Source organism: Falco rusticolus, chromosome 8 (genome assembly GCF_015220075.1).
Source record: "Falco rusticolus isolate bFalRus1 chromosome 8, bFalRus1.pri, whole genome shotgun sequence".
Taxonomy (NCBI): domain Eukaryota; kingdom Metazoa; phylum Chordata; class Aves; order Falconiformes; family Falconidae; genus Falco; species Falco rusticolus.
This window is the reverse complement of record NC_051194.1, coordinates 13,887,881-13,910,138: the sequence shown is the minus strand read 5'-3', so window position 1 is coordinate 13,910,138 and position 22,258 is coordinate 13,887,881. Positions and strand designations below refer to the sequence as shown.

Below are 22,258 nucleotides of genomic sequence, written 5' to 3'. Positions count from 1 at the left end.
CCTGCAGTGATTTATTTGGTCATGATCACAGAGCAGTCTTCCTGAAGTTCATGTTGGGGAGCAATGTACTTTGGAAACCATCAAATATATTAGCCACAAGATTTTTTCCTACTTTTATACTGGGGCATCCACATTTTCTCTTGCTTGAACACTAGAAAATTAATTGCCAACCCTCAAAAGAAATACATATTTATTTTCTTTCTGCTCAGTCACACAAGTAAAAAATCTCAGTAAAAATTTAAAATCTTAATAGCTTAAATATCATCCAGTATGTCAGAAGCATATTTAGGTACTCAATGTCTAATTCAATATTGTTTATGTGTAGAAATGCTGTGTGTGAACAGATAAGGGAAGTCTTTTGGAATAATTACTTGCTATTCTAAATAATAAGAACTTCTAATGGGCTAAAAAAGCCCCAAATAGTGACCAAGCATGACACACTATGACCTGTTGGGATAGATGTTAAGTGGTGTTACCTTTTCAGGAACGACACTTTTGCCATCCCATGCGTAGCCTCTCTTTGTGAAGTAATTCACTGTTGCAAATTCGATGAGTGCAGAGAACACAAAGGCATAACACACTGCTATAAACCAATCCATAGCAGTGGCATAGGCCACCTTGGGGAGTGAATTCCTTGCGCTGATGCTCAGAGTAGTCATTGTCAGGACAGTCGTCACTCCTGCAAAACAAACAGTTTTAGTGTCTTTAGATCAGTGGCTATATGTTGTGCTTCATTTCTCAACCGTTAAGATAGATGGGAAGCCTCGAGTTCACCCCTAATTCTTATAAACCTCCCCACTTCAATTCAGTTCCTAACTGAGGATATCAGATTTCAAGATCTGTGGAAGTTGCAGGATCTTCAAAACATCTTTTATACCTTTACTCTTTCAACACTGTCATAGTGGAATCATATTTTTTAATTTGGAATGGAAATAACGTTTTGACCTGTGGACTGGGTACTTCTTTATGCTTCCCGGTATTTGAATAATCATGGTTGTTGTTCTGTACCCTGTGAATTGTCCTGCAGATGTAACAATTTAACATTTTTAGTTCTTTCCTGCAACAGTTCTGAGATACTTAAGTAGAAAATTAAAACCTTATTGTTCTCATTCAGCTTATTTGGTATATGCTCCTTCAAATGTATACTCAAGTGCACTAAGCTTTATGTGATACCGCATCTATTGGAAATGATGGGCTTACGGATTCCTGCCTTCTCTTTATTCACTGATGCCCTAAAATAGCAAAGAATTTATGTAAGAGCAATGACAGTGTAATTTTCACTTCTGACATCAGAGCTTCTCACTGCTGATGAACCTTTTCCCTTAACTGGCCATCAAGAGCCATCAGGACTGTATTGAACTCGCTCTGCTTGCAGCTGCTTGAAAAAAAAAATCTACAAGGGCAGGCTAGACATTCACATCAAATCACATGTCCACGAGTTACCCTGACAACTGCACTGTCATCTATTGAATGTGTCTCACAAGTTCATCTGCGCTGCACTGAGCATTAGTGAAAACGTACACAGGTCTAAAATAGGCCAAATAACGAACAATGCATTTACGTGCTGGTGTAAAGAGCTTGAATTATTAGTGCCTAATGAGGAAGCAATTTCTCTTCCCTGAGAGACAACCTAATCTTGACTTTGACTCCTTGCTAGTGAGCTTATGTTTCCCCTATGTAGTAGCAAAACAGGATTTAGAATATTTTTTTTTTTTCCTGTGGTACTAACTAGACTGAAAGATGTAAATTGTGCTTCTGTATGTATAAACATTCATGCGACTTTTTCTGAAACATTGCTTCACTGCCATTAAGAAATGAAAAAGCTATCTTGATACATAATGATGGAGTAAACACAAGATCATTTACTAAATAACTGTCTTTTAAAAGGAAAACTTTCAGAAATGTGTAGGTTCTTGAGCTCTGAAGACAGCAGCTTGAACATTGCTCAGTATTATATATTGCTCACTGTGAGACTAGGAAATTTTGTTCTCCATGTAGGGACAGTGAAGTACAGCATTTCAAGCTTAGGATCTAGCATTTCTTTTTAAATGGTATGTGTAAAAAGAGGTAAAATAGTTACAACTTCAATAGCTTTGACTACAGAGGCCCATAAAAGTCCCAGGTTAATTCTTAGTGAAGCTGATGATAAAAATCCAAAATTTTAGATGTTAATCTAAACAATAACGTGTAAATCAAATTTAATTATGCTGTGATCTAAATCATTCTTCTCTAAACACACATCTGCATATCAACAGAAAGCCTCCGCTTAGTTCATGAGGTCTAAGGCTATACAATTTGTGATTGACTTCAAGAGGCACTGGGAAACTACAGCACAGCTGTGAAGGGTGCCAGAAAAGGTCAATAAAAATAGCCCATGTTCAAGAAGAGTTTCAGAGTCTGCATTTCGCCATATCAAGCCTTGGGACTCTCCAGCTTTGCTATGTCCAGTGTAAATGGGTAAATCTTCTTCAGCAAAGCAGGAGGGCCCATGGCATCCTGCCCCAGCAGCACCCTGAGGTAGGGAAACAAGTGTAAAAGTCAACTTGGCTGTGTGTTCTTCCACCTCCTCCTGCCAAAGGTGTTCAGGTGTCCTACCTGAACATCACAAAAAACACTAAGTCATGTAGAAATCTCAGGTTTTATTTTCTTTAACTGAAGATCTGTTGCAACTTCTCTCTCTCTCTCTTTTTTTTTTTTATTATATACTATTAATATCTCCAAAGAACATGTTAGTTGTTTGTTTCTACTTGTAAAGTATTTGCAAGCAGTGGTTAAAACACTAGGGACCAACTGTATAAACTTAGAGTCCTTTATATTGCCTCCTTACAGCATTTGTCGAGTGTATCTATTCACCGCTGTAAGCACAATGGGAAACCTTTAGCAGCAGCCTGCAAAAAGGATTGATGACAAAGATTTTTAGGTTAAGAATTTTCAAAGGGCCCAAGGATGTTAAATGACCAACACCCATTGATTAAAGTCTTTTTGACAATCCCCAACATGAGTGTTATTGCCATTGTCAGGAATATTTTATTCATATACTTACTGTTTTGGAAAAGTTGAACTGTAATAGATTGCTTAAGGTATCTTCAGGACTCTTTTTACAACCAGCTTAAAAGCTTTAGACCTTAAATCAGTTTCTACTACATCTTTGCAATGAAACGTGTTAATTATTGTGCACTGCGCTATGTCGGGGCTCATATTGCTCTCCAATATTGTGTTACACCTAACTAGTTTTACCATAAAATTTCTTAAACCTCCTTGGCTTACGATTGCCAAGTGGTTTATCAGTCTTGCTTACCAAATACAGTTCTTGCTGGAACAGATTCTCTATTAAGCCAGAAGGACACCTGTGACAGTATCACTGTCATGATGCATGGCAAATAAGTCTGGATGACAAAGTAACCGATCTTTCTCTTCAAATGAAAATGTGTAGTCATAACAACATATTCCCCTAAAAACAAGAAAAACAGGAGTATTAAAGCGTTTCTAAATATACAAATTAGAGGGTTTTATAGAAAATATTTTTTCATTACACTCACCCCTATTATGAAAAAAAGTCTTCAGATCAAATTGGGTCAGCTCTGAAGACAATATTTAATAAAGCAGGTTCTGAAGTTCCACTAATAATACAAAACCAGACAGTTCTGGGAAATGCTAATTAAATTTACATATTTTCATCTCTGCTGAGTATTGAACAAAAGTCTACGTTAACTGGTGCCCGTTAGGGCCTCTTGTGAAAGGTCTTATTCCATTAGAAGATGGTATACACATGTAAACATATCAAGGCTAAATCAAGACTGGCACTCAGAAGTGTTTCACTTGGGCCAGGCTTAAGATATAATTGTTAATGTGACCGTGCCTGCATTACCACTGGCCGCGCTTTACGTACACTGAAGATTAAGTGTTCCTGTTCTGCTAATTCAGTACTTTACTACATGGTTATTCTCTCCTCAAGTAAATGGACAATGCAAGAATAACACAGAATATTTTCATTAGCGCTAACTTTTTGGGTGCTACAAAAACGTATGAGCTGGATATTCCAATTGCAATTGAAAGGAATCTGAAGTATTTATGTAACTGTATAAAACTTTCTCGCCAGAGCACAGTGCATAATGGCTCATTTTCAGATCACTGTTTGCATCACTGAAAATGGATTTTGAGAAACGGTATGTTCTCAAAGGATTGGAAAACCTATTTTTGTGACTTTTGGGGGGAGTAGATTGATTCTTTTTATCATGCAGTAAACATTAAGAAAGAAACAAGTGGACATGTAACTGAATGGAAACCTCTGTCTAGATTAGAGATGATGTGAAATTACTGTTATTCTATTTTAAAATGCAGGTAGCTGGAAAGAGAAAGTTTCTTTTGTACAGGAAAAGCTTAAACTGGATTGAAAAACTATGTCTAGACATTGACTGCTTATGCATCGAGCATGTCAAATGCCCTTTTCTTTAATTCAGAGTCTAGAAGAACATTCATCTGAACAATCTTGCTCAATGTATAACCCTGAGGAAAACTTACAAATAAGATGTGACAACACTCCTGGTATGTTTCAATATAAAATACAGTAGCAAAGGGGGGAAAGAGAATTAATTATAAATTGAGAGGTAAAGCAAAGGATATACAAGAAAAATTTTCTCTCAAAAATAGGACTGGCAGAAGTAGTATAGTAGGAATTATCACTCAAATTTTGCCCACCTTTCTTTAACTTTCACTGAAACAATCTCTTTTCTTCTGTACCAGAGATTACAATCTTATGAACAGTGCCAGCCTTAGCTAGAAGAGCCAATAATTTAATTTTATCTACTAAAATATGACGTGGGAAGCTATTTTAATGCCATCAGATATAGAATGCTCACAACGGTATGTCAGAATTAATTCAGTGATTGTAGATGGCAAGCTATGAATACAGAGTGCACACACCACTGTGCTCTGAAGCTTTATTTAGCTGCTTAAATTATCAAAGTATTTTTAACCTCTGGAAAATGAGAACAAGATTTAAAGCATAAAGGCAATTAAAAAGACAGAGATTACTCTCATCTGTTAAGAATTGCAGCAGGTCTGAGATAGAAGTCAGCTAAAGGTAATGCCATGAGGAGTGAATCAGGCTGAGCATAGGCCTAGAATAGCACCTACAGTTCAGTTACAAGGCAAATACATGCTTTTAAATCTCCACAGTACCCACAGACTGCAGTCATTTATTAGAAGATAGTAGATCTTTGACGAGATTTGTTTAAATAACTGCAGGACGTGAAAGTACTCCAGTAATTTACTGAATCTTCAGCTTCCCACGTTTTATGGCTTTATTGAAAAGCATAGTCACATTCATGACAGCTGCTGACCACTGACCACTAGCAATTCCTCTGTAATTCTGTTTTCAAAGGTTTGTAATTCAGCCATAAAATTCCCTACAAGCTAAAATTTCAAATAGCTCTTGAGAAAAATATTTTCTTTCAAAAGTTGTAGCACAAGTTGTAGCTTATGCATCTCACATTCTCTTATCTAAAGAGCTTAGAAAGAAAGTTTTTTCTTTTTAGCTTCCTTGGAATTCTTAACGTCTTCTACAAATAACCGTGTTGAGCAGATAAAGTTGTTTTTCATTTTATTTATTCCATGAAGTTTGAATTAGTTTATATGTATTACACATATGAAGCATTTAAAAGTGGTCCAACAACTCCTTAATCTATATTAACTTAATGTCTCAAATGATTGTCCACATTTGAGTATTTCCAGTGCTCTGGAAGAGCTTGTGCCTGTGCTCATCTCTTCTGTAGCTGCAGGTTTTAACCAGCCCTTAATTCTACAGTATATTACAATAATTGCGTCAAATGCCCAGGTGGTATAAGCTAACCTGTGTCCTTAGAAGACAATAGTTGATAATTTAGTAAAGTTACATCAAATCTATTACTCTGTGTTCTGTAAACTATTTGTAATAAACCCAGTTTTTCAGGTTAGCACCTAAAATTAAGGTGCATCACATCAGACATAAGATTTGAGGTGGGGAATGAGTTTTAGCTATAATACTTTCTGTCACTATAGCAGTAAGTAAGGCTTTATTTGTCGTTAATTTAAAACAAAGTATTTCTCATTTTCTACTTATGCCATGTAACCCATCAGAAAACTTAAGAACAGCATCCTCTCCACAGATCTGCAGAACATCAGGAAAAAAATATACCATTGTGAGTATAAATCCTGAGGAGTCTCACTGCAAAGCAATGTTTTCAAGGTGGCAAAATAATTCTATGTAAATAGAAACTTGCACAAGTCCTTTAAGCATCTGTTAAGGTGCTTGCAAAACTGATCATTTAAAACTCTTTCTGAGTCAATATGGCCCATTAGTTGGACTGACAGGAATTTAACATACAAGTAAAAAATGGATGATAAGCAAAACAGCAGCAACAATAGTTGTAATTTCATTTATTTAATACTATTTTTAAGCTTATAGTGCCTGCATATTTCATTGCCATCATAGATGAATAACTATACTATAAAAAAGTTTTAGTCTTTCAAGATTCTCTTGTCATAAAAAAACAGTACTTGTAGTTATCTTGTTCTAGATCTAGAAATAGGGATAGCAGATGGCCTACTAGCAGAAGAAGAAATTAAAAAATAAACAAACCAACCAACTTTATGGATTCACCATATCATTTAATATTTTTGAGGATGTTTAGAGTAACCCAGTTACACCCAAATTCTTGGAAAACACATGTCTGGATTTCCAGACAACTATAAATATCATCTTAAAATTGCCCAAGATGTTATAAATTCCTCTAATGATCCACAGAATCAGCTGCACAAGAGCTTCATTTTCTTGCCTAATAAAGGTGCTGAGATCTCTTAAGTGAAGACTGTCTGCAGCTCCTTTTGTCTTTTTGTCAGATGAGTCATCATTCACAACTCTTAAAGCAGGGAGGGATTTCATAATTTTCATTACATATGTTGTACCTTAAAAGAGAGGTGACTGGGGACAAAAAAAAAATTGGGGGATTCTGCTGAGACTAGCTGCCCACCTACCTAAATGTAGAGAAAAGTGATTATTAACCACTTCTGACTGATCCATTATTTCTGACCACCATTATTTTGGGGGAAGAAAAGCATTTTCCTTTCCAAAGCAAATTGAGAATTTTTCCATGAGGCATTGAACTTGCAAGCAATAAATGTGTTTCTTCCACCACTGTATATTTTTATCAGGTAGTAACTAAAGAGGATTGCAAGTCTAGTACTAAAACGATTCTGTAATAGGCATTTGTTGAGTTTAGATAACCATTGCATTTAGAACTTTGTAATTTTTTTCTGTATGTAGACAATAGCATCTTTATTTCAGCAAATACTAACTATACTGTATTTAGCTTTCTAGTTAGGCATGGTAAAGAGTCTCTTCAGGCAGAAAAAGGAGGCAGAATTCAAACCTATGAAGTATCATGAGCAAAACATTTTTTGTTGTTGTTTCTTCATGTAAATGCATGAAGAGTTTTTACACTACTTATATTTGTCTTCAGTTCTGTTTAAAAATATCTGCCTTTCTTAACAATTTGTAGGGTGTTTCTCATGTTACTATCTAATTACCCTCAACTGTACCTGGTATTATCTACTTGGTTTCCAAGCTTATGAGTCTCTTCTGCTTATCCTGGTACCCTTATAATGCATCCAACAAGCCAAGAACTGGCAATGAGTGCAAAAGGGCAGGCACAGAGGTCGCCAAGGTCTCTCCAAGTGAGTAGCTTCAGAACAAAAAGAGTGAAGAGCTCAAGATCCTTGCAGTTCCTCCCAAACCCTATTGACTTTTCAGCAAAGGGCAGCTGCGGTGAATTATTGGCTCCACAGAAGTCAATGGCAACATTTCTAGCTGTGGCCAGGCCAAGAGTTCTTCCCTTTTTACTTCAATGCATGCCTCTGCGCTCGATAATAGAAGCAGTGACTCTATGGGAGCGGTTGTGTTGGTATTATTCTTATGCAAAGTCCTTATTATTGCCATCCCACTTCTTTTATGATTACATTAACTAAACAGAAGCTTCCAAGCAGTAAACTGACGAATGGTTCACTAGAAACTTTTGTCTGTGAGAAATTTTGTTGGCTTAATAGAGTGTGTGAACATATTTTGGCAAGCTAAATAAAAAAATTCAGACACAAGTTAGGATTCAGCTTAAAGTGACTCACTTTTCCTTAAATGTTCATTGACTTTATGAATGACACATTAGAAAGTTTGGTTTATGCAGGTGTAAGTGTACTTCTCTAGTTCAGTCAAACCATTGGGTGTATTCAAAGCAATACAACCACTTCGTGTAGTGCTTCTTTTGGTCCAACCAACAGTCACTCTAGTCAACCCTTTGAGTTCTTGTTCATGCCCAGTGCTCAGTTTCTTACTGTATTTTGATCTTCATGCTCCTTCCAAATTATTTTTTAAAAAAATAAATTACATCTTCAGACAAACACTGCAAAGTGAAAAATGTTTTAAGCCAGCTTCAAGTTTACAGGTATATTATACTATTAATGTTGGTTATATTTCTGTTTCTTATAAATAGTTTTGGAGTTAAAGCTGATGCTAGCATTAAGACACCTAAACCCTGTTTGGATGTTCCAGATGGTTTTTAATTTGATGATTTTTTTATTTTTTTTTCACTCTCTAAATACCTCACTGAGGAACTATACAATCGCTTTTAGCAACTTACTTCACTGCCTCCAGGAATATGATCCCTGAGGATTCATATTCATATACTATTTTTTTTGAGCTTATATAGTAGGCAGATGATATGATAAGGATATGAGGGCTGCTTCTTTATAATGTAAATTACTGTTTTTTCTAGCTAGAGCTGTCACTACAGGAAGCTTTCAAATTGTTCAAATACTATAAGCACCAGCTTCATGAAGCAGGAAAATAATCCCAGGATATGTTATCTTTTCATAGTCATGTTTTGCTCATATATTGCAATTTACTTCTCTCACTCTTTGGTCTTGGTATTCTTTCTCCTTCTCTAAACTATGTTCTGGCAGTTAAACATGACCCTTCCCAAAAAAACTTTTTCACAGACCTGTGCTGGACTGAACAATTCCAGAGTCCACAGTTTGTCCGAGCAGATCATATTGGTTCAATCGAGAGCCGTCTTCAGCCACAACCACTGACCTTGCTGGTTCCCGTGTCCATTCATACACAACCTCTGCTCTGGTATAAGCATCTAATTTAAAAGAAATACATTGCATTTCAGCTTTGCACTTTCTATTGCCATAGGGCTTTATCCAAAAAAACGTTTTGAGCAGTAGTTTGATTATTAAATTATCTTCAATTATCTGTAGAAACCCACACCTAGCTTCTTTTTTTTCTATGGGAAATACAACTGATTTTATAGGTCTATCCATACACTGATTAGCTAAATATCTGTTGTAGGGTGGGATTAAGGTTGGTCCTCAATGGCATGACAATATTCCTCTCCCTTACATCATTCCTACCTATGTAAATTCTGAGTAACTAGAAGCAAGAGTGAGATGTGGAATTTTATGGGCATTTGTGAGAACTTAAAACTCTTTTTCTAACTTTTAACTCCTATCAAGCAAGATGGGTGCCGGTCCTTTCCGTTTGTCGTAGTGTGGTGTTGTCTGGGCCATTGTAAGGAAGTAAGTTCTTCTCAGAGTGGCTTCAGTGACCTTCTCATCATCAGCCTTGCAAGAGCTCTCCATTTGGTTACCCCCAACCTCACACTGTCCTTGCTGGCTAACAGACATAGCAGACATTTCTGAAGCTGTCTAGACTCAAGTGAGTTTAAATCACAATTAACTTTTTTTTTTCTCCTTTAGTTATTTCTGGGAAATGCTCACACTCAAGTTCACATTTATTTGAGTCTTGAGCAAAGAAAAACAAAAACACTGTGGGCTCTCCAAATCTGAGTACTCTATTACGTTACATAGATAATTCAGTAGCATACTACATATGCCATCTGGGTGTTTTGTGCTGTTACTAGTATGTTATTTAAGTTATTTCAGGAATTAAACTATATATAAATATTTTTAATCTTAGTCCCATTGTAAAATTCTTCTGTCATTTTGTGTCATCTAGAGTCTGACAGCTCTAGCTCTGAGCAGTTTGGGTGGGAGTCAGCTGTCTACATAGAGGCATCTAGTGTCATTCTTCACACCTAAGAGTATTCAGACACGTATGGGACCGAATGTGTGATCAGAACCTACATAAAGCTTGCACCCACCAAAGGCAGTTGGAAGCCAGATGGGACATCTTAGGGCACTTAAAATGACACTAGACTCCTACCTACAGGATAAGATTTTCCCATTTTTCAGGACTGGCAAGCAGGAAAGGAAGGAATCTGATTTGCTTCACTTGTGAGATAGTAATTTTATCTTATCAGTGTAAGAGATAACAGTTAATAATTGAAGAGATGCTGGTGGATGGAGTGTGCTGGCAAAATTAATTGCATGGCATTTGGTCCTGCGTGATTGAAGCAGAAGGGTGCTTTTACCCTCAGACTTCATATTCCCTGAGCACTGTAACTTACACAGCTTTTTGGAATCAATGGTAAATGCAAATTACATCTTAAAAATTCTAACCTTAAAAATAATGGCCACGGTAAGTACAAGAATTGGCTTGCTAACCTAGTCACATAAAGAAAGACTGGCAATAATAATATCAATTTTCAAGCATTTCACTTGTTCTGGAGCAGGAGGGTAGTTTGGGAGAGGACTGATTTCCTAAGCTGCTGAGGACCCCTGGACAGGGTTAGAGGGAAAGGGAGCACACTCATCAGGGCTGGAAACAGCTTGCCCTGCCCTGGAACTGCTGGATTCGGTTCCCTGTTCTGCTTTCAGCTCCAGCTTCCCATTCAGGTACTGCACAAGTAGCAACACAGCCTTTTGCTCCTATCACTGCCACTTTCCAGAGTGGCCTTAGTTTTAAACTGACAATTAGATTTTTGTGGTAAGAGTCGAGGAGAACATCTGCCTTTCTGATTTTGTTTTGCCAGATTTTTTTGTTCCAGAATCTCTTTAGCATTTGTCACATTCAATTTACATTGGAATAACCTCTAGCTTAAGCTGCTATTTTGGCAAATCCCTTTAGCCTTGGAGCTGGGTCAAACATTTATTGGCCTCCACAGTACCGGCAGAGTCCACGGGAGACATGCAACTCCTTCAATATGAGGCTTTCCTGAATCCAGCTCCAACAAGTGATGAGTAAGAGGGGAGGACATGGAAAAACTTTTATCCAATTTAATCCAAAACAGAGCTGGACGAACACTAATTTGGGGAGCTATGGAGTGCAATATTGTAGTCTGTACTTAAAGCTTGGCTTTCATGACAACTAAATGTCTTTTTCAGTAAATTTTTCAGTCCATTAAGAGGACTATAATGAATTGGCTTAGGTATTTGACAGAAATGTCCTACACATATTTAAATATGATTTCCACTGAAAAAATGGCAAGTAAATATAAGAACTGTTCTTTTTCTGTGTACAATGGTGAGTCTCATTTTTGCATCTTGCTTGGGTCCAACCATTTATCCCATGGGAGAGATTTCTATTTATATCAATAACTAAATATTGAGACAAATGTTCTATAACCTGATAACGATGACAGATAATCTGATGAGGAGGGGAGAGGTCCAGCGTTAACGTCCTCTTCTGGACAGTGAATTCCCCATGCAGTGTCTGCAGTAAAGCCGTGTTACAGAAGGAACTGCCCCCCATGAGGATCCAAGATTAGCTAATTGCTTGAATTTAGTAAGGGAATGCACTTTCCCTGAAAACTCCTTGATTTTGTTTCCTGGCCCTTCCCAGCATTTGGAGTTACTTGTTTTGCTAGGTCCTGTTTAGGACAGCTGGCATGATAGCCAGTTAGTGTTCAAAACAAAAAAATAATCAAACTAGCCTGCAAAACATGACAGACACATCTGCACTGAGCTTAGAATGCCAGTTACTGCCTCTGACTTTAGTGTAAGAAATGGTCTTTCAGTCAGAAATATCACTGATTTTTTTTTTCATTTAAGAAAATTATTTGTATTATAGCAATATTTTATTTTCAGGATAAAAGGAAAACAATGTAGATACAAATGATATGCAGCTATATTTGTGAATCTTTTTGCTATCTTGTTTTTACCTTGTGTTATAGTTCTGGAGTTGTATTTAAATCCATATTATCTATCCCTTTTCATTCGTAACTTCTGCATCTCTTAACCATTTAATCAAGGCAAGATCCTTAGTAATCTGGAAAGCCATGCACTTTGTGAACCAAGAGTACACTAATCTGGGGCACAGAGGGCTAGGAAAAACTTAACATCAGAAGAAAATGAGAACTATTGCTCAGACTAGGGAGTGCTGAGTGTTTAGGCTGTGGCTCAGTGATGCACAGATGGGGCTGGTGATAAGTGTCTTATCAAGTCTATGGTAGCTCACATTTGTTCAAAAACTTGATGGTTTAACTTTGCATTAGCAGCTTTCATGCACAAGTAGCCATCTTCCCACCTCCCAGATCCAGCATGCAGTCCACACAAACACTTTAAGGTGCATTTCAAAAGAAATTCAGTGCTGGGACCACTCCTGACCTAACTGGGATCTCAGGTGCACAGGTCTCCAGAACTCGCTGCAGCTACTGGCCCTGCTGTAGCTGGAGACAGGCTTCCCCCACCCTCCTGCTTCACAGGAGATTGGGAAGATTTATTGGAAGTACTGTAGGAAAATTTAACATTCCAGGAGTAAACTATTCTTGTCAGTTATACTCCAAGTTTGTGTCAGCTTTTTGTTCTCTAAATCTTATCTAGGAGGCTAGTAGCTCTTTAAAGACAAAACATCAGTCCTTTCTCATGTTAAACATAGAGCTGTTCAGCCCAAAGTAAATTATCACCCTGTCTGGTATCACGTGAAGAATGAATTGGGTGTTCAGTGTGTTGACTTCTAAAATTGATCAAGCCACTAAGTACCCATTATCAGTGAAACGACCCATCCCTACTAGAAAAAAAATAGCCATTGAGGAAACAATTTATACACTATTACATCTACACATTTTGTCTTCCTGGTTTGTGTTGAGCCAATGGAAGTAAAACAGCTCTTCACTATGTTTTGTTTTGTTTGTTGTCTCTTTTTTTACTTAAAGAGTTGAAGGGGGGCTATATTTATTTTTTTTTTAAATATTATGTTTAGCTAAGTTTGGAGGTATCAGTGTCAGGTGGGTTTTTATTTAAATTAAAGTTTTAGCGGAAATTCTCAATTTACAGAAAGCTTTGTCAGTTACTACGCTGATTTCAATTACATTACGTTTTGTCCAGTATGTTCTCTAACCTAAGGTTACAAATGTTGCAAGCTTAGGACTCTTTTTTGGAGATTTCTGAGATTTTTCACTTCCAGAAATGTTGTATGATTGTAGTATGAATATTTTATAATCTTAGGCAAAATTTTATTCTAAATTGTTTTAACCTAAACCAATTCAGTTATCCATGGTCTGTATTATTTTTCTCTAACATTGATTTTGGGTCTTAACAAAATAAAGCAACTGTAAGATTAACAACATTTTCTATATGACAAACTACTTTTCTAGTTGTTTAGAGCACCGTCATTCTTCTCCTTCATAAATGTCCAGGCATGACATTGGAGAATATTTAAGACACATAGAAGAGGTTCATTATACTAAATATAAATATATATAAGAATAAAAATACAACCCTGCCAAAAAAAAGTGGAAAATACACAAGATTTAAACCTTGAGGTTTTCTCAGTTGCAAAATACTTTTTTAAAGTGGCCTAAAAAGGGAGAATCCTCAATTTAAAATAAACTTACAGCTTCCAAATTTCAAGGGGCAAGCATGTGCATCCATAGGAAAGTCTTCTAAATGCATTGGACATTCTGCTCTCACAGTCAATCTATAATGGATTAATGAGCAAAAGGACACATTTATTCTAGTTTCATAGAAATAGCAAATAGACTTCTATTAAGACACATAGAATAAGTATAGCATAATATCTGTTATGTGATTAATTAGCAGCTAGAACGGGACCTGAATTCTCTGGCTGAGGGTGCTGACAGGCATATGTAGGCACACCAGTGCCACTGGCTCTGCCCCTCTACCTTGTTTCACTGTGCAGCAGAGTCATGCTCAGACTTCTAACTTGGCGTGAGGGTTAAAATCTATTAGCAACTGAAATTGCTTCCTTGCTGCCACCATTAAATTGGCCCACTCTGGATGCTCAGGCATTTGCTGAAATCATTTCATTGCTATCAGCTTGGGTGCAAACATGTTTCTCAATAAAAGAGATTAAATAAACTTGAAACAGTCACATACCACACATCTGCAAGGAATGAACAACAATACTTGAATACTAGGCAGAAGATTGCATTAAGGCACTTGCAAAGGTGAGCAAATAGAAATGGTTATGGTCAAAAGAGAGACATATGTGAACAATGTGCTGCCAAGATAATGTTCCTGTGGATTAAATCCCTAACAGCCAAGCATTTAGGAAGACAAGAAAAATTGACCTGGACATGTATAACTACCAGCCAAGCAGATTCTACCCTAGTCTAGGCAATCTTGAAAGATGTTGCAGAATAAATTGAACACATTTGACAGGCTCCCAAAAGCCTGGAGACTTTTTCTCCAAATACTTGTACTGTTTTTAAAAACATCTTTAAAATTGTTAAAAGAAAACTCAGCATTCACCTACATACGAAGCTATCCATCTTGCCTTTAAGTCAACAGAATTACTTCATACCTTGTATGATTCTATGGAAGACATACACAGAGGATGTGTAGCTCTTTAGAGACAACATACCATTTTTTTCATTGTTTAATTTGCAGTCCTTTAAGCCAGAATGTTTCTATGACTGTATATCATTTTTATTTCAAAAGGATTTATTTAACTCCTCGTTTGACAACTGGATAGCTAAAGTTCAGTCATTCATTAAGAGAATAATGTATTTTTAGTATGAGTGGTGCCAGCACAAAAATAATTTTTGCTCCTAATTCTCCAAATGCTTCAATGACTTGTTTTTCTGGTTATGAATGGAATAAGAAATGTCTATTTTTAGACTGTCATGTATTCCCAAGAACAAGAAATATGAAGAATGGGTAATGAATTCTGTGTGCACCTGCTAGTTCTTAGACTCTGCATTCTATATGATCCAAAGATTAAAATCCTTTCTACTCGATCTAGTAGTCTAGATTATATTAAACTTCCAGACTTGTTTATACTTTGCTGATGGAATCCTTGAAAGTAATTCCAAACTAAAGTCCTCTGCAAACTGATGGATTCCTCATACAATAGGTACCTTTTAAAAATCAACCATTAAGAAACATCCAGTGACTGCAAAAATAGCACAGCAGGAGGGGAAAAAATAAACACTGCAAATGCCTCACTTTGTCCATCATTCCATGACCTATTGTGAGAATAATTGCTAAGCAGGAATCAAATTATGCTCAAAAAGGAACCTGTTTCCTGTTGGGAAAATATGATGCTTCAACAAGTTAAATTGTCAAACTAAATTAAGGATATAATATTTAGGGCTCACCTCATTGTGTATAGCAATGTCCCATCCTCTGTAATTCGTAATAGTTTATTTGGCATCGTCATGTTATGAGCCACTGACTTCTTTCCATTGTGGAAAAAGGTATCAGGTGTCCAAATTTTGCTGGCCATTAAATTATTTAACCGGAGAACAGTCATAGGTCCTTTGAATTTTAATCTCTCATCTTTCCAGCTTTGGCGGAAAAATACATCTATAGTATATTCCTACATCAATTCAGAAAAAAGGGAAATGCTTATGATACCATATGTTGCAATATAAGAACTCGAAAAATATATTCTTACCATTCCCTAGAAGCAAGATGACTATTAATGAAATTAGCAATTATCAGAACTTTTATTCTCTATATTACTTACAATGTACCTGAAGCTGGTTATTAAACAGTTACAATATCATTACTGTGTTCAACAGAATAAGCGCCAGAGAGAATGGTATATCAAAAGTTAGATAAGAATTTGAGATATAATGTAGTGGAAACAAAATAATTCACCCTCTTCTTAGTTTTCTTCACCTTCCATAAAACTATAATTTGAAGCTGTGGATCTGTAGCCAGTATGCATAGCACAGGAGGATATATCTCTTAAAATGAAATAAGCCTGGTGAGACAGGGTCTTGCTAGAGCCTTTTGTTCCCAGTGTCTCATTAGCATAAGCATGTAGTCAACCTGCAAAAAGTTCACAATTCACTAAAATTATGTGGTCTAATTTATGAGATGGGGAATGGCTCATTGGGCCAAATCATTGGACTACAGAGAGCACAAGCTGAGGACAGCTTGGGATGAAGAAACGTAGGTCGGTTATGCAAGGACTGGGCCAATGGAGAAGAGATGCAGTGGCTGACTTGGTGTACACAAGAAGAATCAAAATACCCAACGCTCCATATGAAATGAATAAATTATTTATTACAAAGTAACAGGAACAAGGTTAAGAGGGAGAGGGCGAAATTAGGAAAAATATGTTGGAGTATTAAATATAAAATATAGATGTATGTGGGGTGAAAATGTGAAACACTTCTGTGAATGCTGTAGAGTACAATATTTTCCCAGGGAAAAATTCCACTCCGGAATGAAAGTTCAGTATGGCATTATCCTGCCCCTTCCGTCATTCATGGCTATGATATTGTGATAAATGTCAAAAGCAGCTATTGAAACACTCTACAAAGTCACCATGAATAATAATATTTTGGCTGAGAAACTGAGCCTTTGCTGAGACCTCCTGCTAATGGAGATGGCAAATCCTGAAATAAAGGAAATTGCTGTGTGGGAAGGCACACGTAGGTATAGGGAAATTAGCTGCTCCAAGGAATATGTTAGTAAAGACAAACATTCTGGAATGAGTATGCAAAACCTCTCTGTGGCAGACTCCCTTAGACTCGTGATTTTTCTTTTAACAAACAGCAACGCTCCATACAATGTAAGCAATTGTGAGTTGTTGGTTCCTTGTTGCAACTAGCAGTAATTAGGAATGGTGATTCTTACAGGTGGTGTATTTTTCCTGGGTTTAGGGCATGAAATGCCTAAAGAATTTTCTTGTGGACATGGAAATGTTGTAGTTCTGTGGAGTGTTCTTACTTTGGGTTTGTTTGGATTTTATTTTGTTTTGTTTACATCCCAGACCTGGGAATCATTTTGGTGCACACTTAATTGTATTTCCATTTTTTTAAATTGTATGTTCTGAATGTACAATAATGCAGGTTGACTACAATCTTCAGCAGCTGCTGAAGCCTGGATTTGTTCAGCTCCAGTGACAGCAGTTGTGTACTTATAGCCAGCTACTTGCTTCAGAATTTTGCTGAGTTGGGGCCTTAGGTCGACCTGTGTGCAAAATCTTGCCCCAGGTGTGCAGCAGGGTAGGAGAGAAGGCGATTTAAAAGGCAATAGATGGCGTTAAAATATTGGATTTCCTCCATGTTTTACTAGCACCAAAGAAAATTTCCTACTACATACATGGGAAAGGCAAAAGACATGCCCAGAAGGTGACATCATTTCAGCGTGCCTGTAAGCCATTCCCTTTTTATCTCTTTCAACTGCGAAGGAGGAGGTGAGTGGGAGGTGGTACAGGTTGAGAGAAGGGAGTCTGGTTCTTCACTTTATATGAACATAAGGTTCTTATGCTGGAAAAGAACAAGGAGTCTGAGAGATTTGATAAGGGACCTGACAGCATAAGATAAAACCCAATTAAAAAGTAGCTGACAGGTCATACCTGGCACAGACTGAACCCTTCTCTATCCTAGTCCATTGCACCATATAGGATGAATTCATTTTGGCTGAGATTCTCAACTCTTTAGCTTTCACTGCCCAGTGTAATAAGTACAGTAAGTCTCCTCAAATGAATCCTGACAGACAGCTGATCTTTAAGGTCAAGTCATCATATATTCTGATTAGGGCTTTCTTCTACAGGAGGGTGCCATACAGAACAAGGGAATGAAAGGATTTTCTCCAAACCATGTACTATAGCAGTGGTCTATGTGCAAACACATGACTGAGATGACATTTGGAATAAATTCTCTGCAGCAGAGACTCTTCATTCCTTAGTGTGCAAGTAAAGAAAGAAGATTCCTATCTGCATTTTGGCAATAAGTTGTATGGTATTGAATATTTATAACACTTTGACTTAAACATTCTCTGATTTACTCATCTAATAGCTCTTCATGGAGACTGTTTATTCATAGGATAGACCACCCTGTGGTCTGCATCAGACAAGGTGCTGTCCAGGTAGCAAGATAAGACATTCATTCCTCAAGAACTTCAAATACAGAAGGAGTGGGAACGAAGGTCTACTAGAAAAACAACGTTCTGTCTTTATGAAAAAAGTGAATTTTAAAATGTTTCTTATTCGGGATAGTATACATCAGAAATTTCACAAAAATGACAGTCACATGAGAACAGCCAGTTATCTGTTGATTAGTTCAATCCACCATCTGAGAAAGCATGCCTGAAAACCTGCAAAGTTCTTCCAAAAAGAGATGGTTTTCTTTTAAGAAGTGGTTTTCTCCTATTTAACTTTATTAAGTTTTAGAACAAGCCAAGACATTCTCTTTATAGAATAACAGGTTATGTATATGCTGCTCTTAAAAGAGTGTATTGAGAGTGGGTAGGAACACCATGTACTCCCTGATATATCAGCCTACTATCTATATAACTGCCTCATTGGATTTCTGCAAACAGATGGTCTAGGTATGCTGATGCCTCACTGTGGCTGTAGTTTCATAACATATGGCATCAGCTGGAACAGCTCATTGCCAGTTCCCGGCCATCAGGCGCGGGTGCAGACAGCAGCGCATCCTTCCCAATACAGCTGCTCGGGAGGCCTCCCTGTGACGAAATCCCACAATTCGCTTGACACTTACTGTAAATCTGCTCACCAGAGCAAATGTGGGGTAGCCCTCAAATGATGGAACCAACCTGTGGTATGCACAGAGGACTTTGCACTAGACATACATTGAAATTACCATAAAATTTGTTTTCTGGTAAGCTCTTCATTTTATCTTTCTGTCTCTGATTTCACACTTATTTCCTTCAGCAAAAGATTTAGCATGAGTAGGCTGCACACACATTACTTTTTAGGGGAGGCAAGTAGGAGGTTTACAGTCTCTGCTTTTCTGTGATTCTTTAGTTTTCAAAACACACCTGCCTGTGTGTTTCTTGGTCACACACTTCATTAAGAGACTGATTAATTCTCTCTCCTGTTCAACTAAGTAAAAATCAGCAGCCAATGAATATGGTATGTTTTTTTAACTGGTTTTGAGATTATTTTTTTTAATGTAGTGATTGCTTATGCTATAGTAATTCAGCTGTACTGAATTGTTGCTGAAATCAGTATTTTTCTTCCAAATATACTTATTCTTAATTCTGAAAGGAGATTATTTTTGGCTTCGCTATATTATTCCTCCTTAAAACCCAAACCCCATACAAACATCACTTTGTCCTAGGAAAGCCAAATTAGCTTTACCTTTTACTTAATAATTAAATCACCTGAAACCACAAGGCATAAGTAGATGCTAAAGTCCAGACATTACATAGTCTCAAGTAATTCAGCAGGCCTACCAGTTACTCTAAATTTATGTCTACATGTAGGAAAGCATCCATGTCCATTAGTTTATTAGATTGCCATTCATTATTGGAATTTTCTAGTAGATCTGATTCAACAGCGCAAACAGTAGCTTAGCTAGCTGACTTATAGAAAACAATTCTAATAAATATTAATAAAAAGCATACATTCACCTGCATATATCTGTCACTCTTTTTTGTTCATCTCCCACAAGCACCTACGTCCAGCTCAATACATAATTTATGTTAATTTTCAGGAAATTAACAAGAGATCTGTCCCAGGAAGTCAGGTCTCTTAGGAAAGGGAGCAATCTCAGATCACTTACAAGCTGCAGTTCTACAGTTTTAATTCAAAGACTATTAAATTAAAAAAATACATATTTCAGTCACATGACTGTGTTCAAAATTTTCAGTTTGTCCAGTGGTGACGTGATTGGTTTTACCTGATTTGAGACAGAAATGGGAAAGCAAGATGAAGTGTTTTACTGAATCGATTACCAGAATACAAATCGTGGCTGTCAGTGGTTTCTACCAATCTTTAATCTAAGGAATTTCTCCTCGTTCAGTGTGTAATTGAGGGTAATAAGTAGGCATCATAATTCCACAAAATTATCACAGAATAAAAGAGCAGAAGTCATTGAATGACTTTGGTTTTTAATTCTTCTTCATGGTATATATAGCACTTAGACAGTACTGTATGCACGTGCTGAGGAGGCAAGTCCCCAGTCTAGCTGTTTCCCTAGATTACCTTTCCATTGCAGGTCTTCTCAGCAGCACGACTGATCACAAAGTCTGTGCTGCCCAGATCATTCTTATTTAAATACCATGGCATCAGTTGATAAATCTGACTGTAGTTTTATAAATGCTATTTTCCAAGCAATCAGGAAAACCATGTCTTTTATAAAGTTAATTTGGGAAAATAAGCTATCTCCTAAAAGTTACTTTCTCTGTTATTCCATCCCTTGACATTGTTTTGACTAGTCAGGAATTTGTAATAACCTGTTGTTTAAGTCCTGTCTACAGTTTCAGTTCAAATTAAACTGCTAATTTTGTGGTAAGAAATGGAACTTAATTTCTTTCCTGTGATAATTTTTTCATCTTTCTTTTGGTGAGTGTATTTAGCTAAATGTAGCCAGCTACAAGGTTGAACTGTTTTCTTTTTTTTTGTGTAAATCAATGAGGATGTTTCCAGCATTCATCCTAAAATAGGACCCAGCAGACAGTAGTAGCTGCAGACCAAGCTTTCCCTGTCAATACCAACCTACTTGTTAAAACCCCATTTATATGCAGAATCTAAAGTACCTTATCTGTATTTTTTACACAATTTTTAATATCTCTTAAGACCACAGCTCACAACATCTTCATTCAGTTTTTTGAACTTCTCCATCCCCTGCTGCTATCTAGAAATTTGATTTCAATATTCATTCCATAAAGAAGTGACACTAATTCAGTCATTAAGCTTCTCTTCTCTTTCAGCAGTCAAGATATAGGAAAGTCACTTCCCATTGATCAGTAGCTTTTAGTGTAAAAATACAGGTTAGACTGTATGGATGTCACACTGTAGGCATAAGTGTTAATTGCATTTTAAGATGATGACCTTTCTTGGCAAATTGGATCAGTGATGTGCCAGCAAGGACCTGAGCGACCACTCTCAGAAGCATATGGATCCAAACCCTAATGCATTTCATAATATATTATGTAGCAAATATAAGGTCTGTTAAAACACATTATTAAAGTCACTGAGGCTGCTAATTTCAGGGCATTTAAATGGAGTCACAGCTAGCAGGAATGGTAGCACATCAAAGCCGACAGTGTTTTGGAATCAACGTTTAAAAAAAACCCTTGCCTTAAAAGGAGTAAATAAGTCACTGCATCGATCTTTCATCCTCTAAATTAAAAAGACAAGAGAAAATAAATGTTGTAGAAATATAGGCCATCACTTACCATATCATGGTCTGAAACAGGCCCAAAACTGGTGACGAAGATGTCAGTCTTCACTTCAGTTACACGCTCTGATGAAGCAGGAAATTAGGACAGTGAGTGTCTATCAACAGCCTTCATTAGATCTAACTGCTACCAATTCTCACAATAAATAGAAAAATTATTGGCTTTGATTAGCCATTCTAAAATTGGTCTACAATACGGTCCTGATAATTTACTGCTTCTAGACATAATTTCACAGTCAATATTGTCAGCAACAGTCTTTTTATTACAGTGTTTCCAAAGAGCTTTTTGAGACGTGGCTTGTGACGCCCCAGTACAGCAGCCATAGTTCCACTGTTGTGTACAGCTTTTCACTCTGTGACTAATAAATCTTCTTGTTTGACAATATAAACAGTGCTGAAAGTTTTCCACCGTACTCAGGTCTCATTGAGTACTCAATGTTTCTGGGCAAGCTGAATGAAGGTCTCTAATAATTAACCCTGGGCTTATGAATTATGTATTTTGCATTGAGACATGGGAACATAGAAGAAAAAGAGACGGAGAGAGAGAGTACATTATGGTGTATAAAAGCATCAAGAGATTTTATTGGTGTGAGTTAGAAATGGCTGTGTTACCCTTAACTGCAATAAACAAAAAGGACTTCAAACTTTTCCAAATAAGCATCAGCTGAACTTTGCCTCCTAAAATTTTTGAATTTTGCGTAAAAGCTATAGTTTGCAAATGATGTAGGTTTCTTTTTAAATTGATATGGCCACTAACA

General features: G+C 36.9%; 1 protein-coding gene across 4 annotated transcripts in view; it reads right to left on the bottom strand.

Moving 5' to 3' along the window:
* GABRA1 (gamma-aminobutyric acid type A receptor subunit alpha1) overlaps positions 1–22,258 on the bottom strand; it is a 44,015-nt gene that overhangs the window by 5,793 nt on the left and 15,964 nt on the right. For all 4 annotated transcript variants that reach the window (XM_037398148.1, XM_037398149.1, XM_037398150.1 and 1 more), the window contains exons 4-9: positions 21,499–21,566; positions 15,492–15,712; positions 13,767–13,849; positions 9,030–9,173; positions 3,299–3,451; positions 477–679 (exon numbers count right to left, since the gene is read on the bottom strand). In XM_037398148.1, coding sequence (XP_037254045.1) covers positions 477–679; positions 3,299–3,451; positions 9,030–9,173; positions 13,767–13,849; positions 15,492–15,712; positions 21,499–21,566 — 872 coding nt within the window. The remainder of the gene's footprint in view (positions 1–476; positions 680–3,298; positions 3,452–9,029; positions 9,174–13,766; positions 13,850–15,491; positions 15,713–21,498; positions 21,567–22,258) is intronic.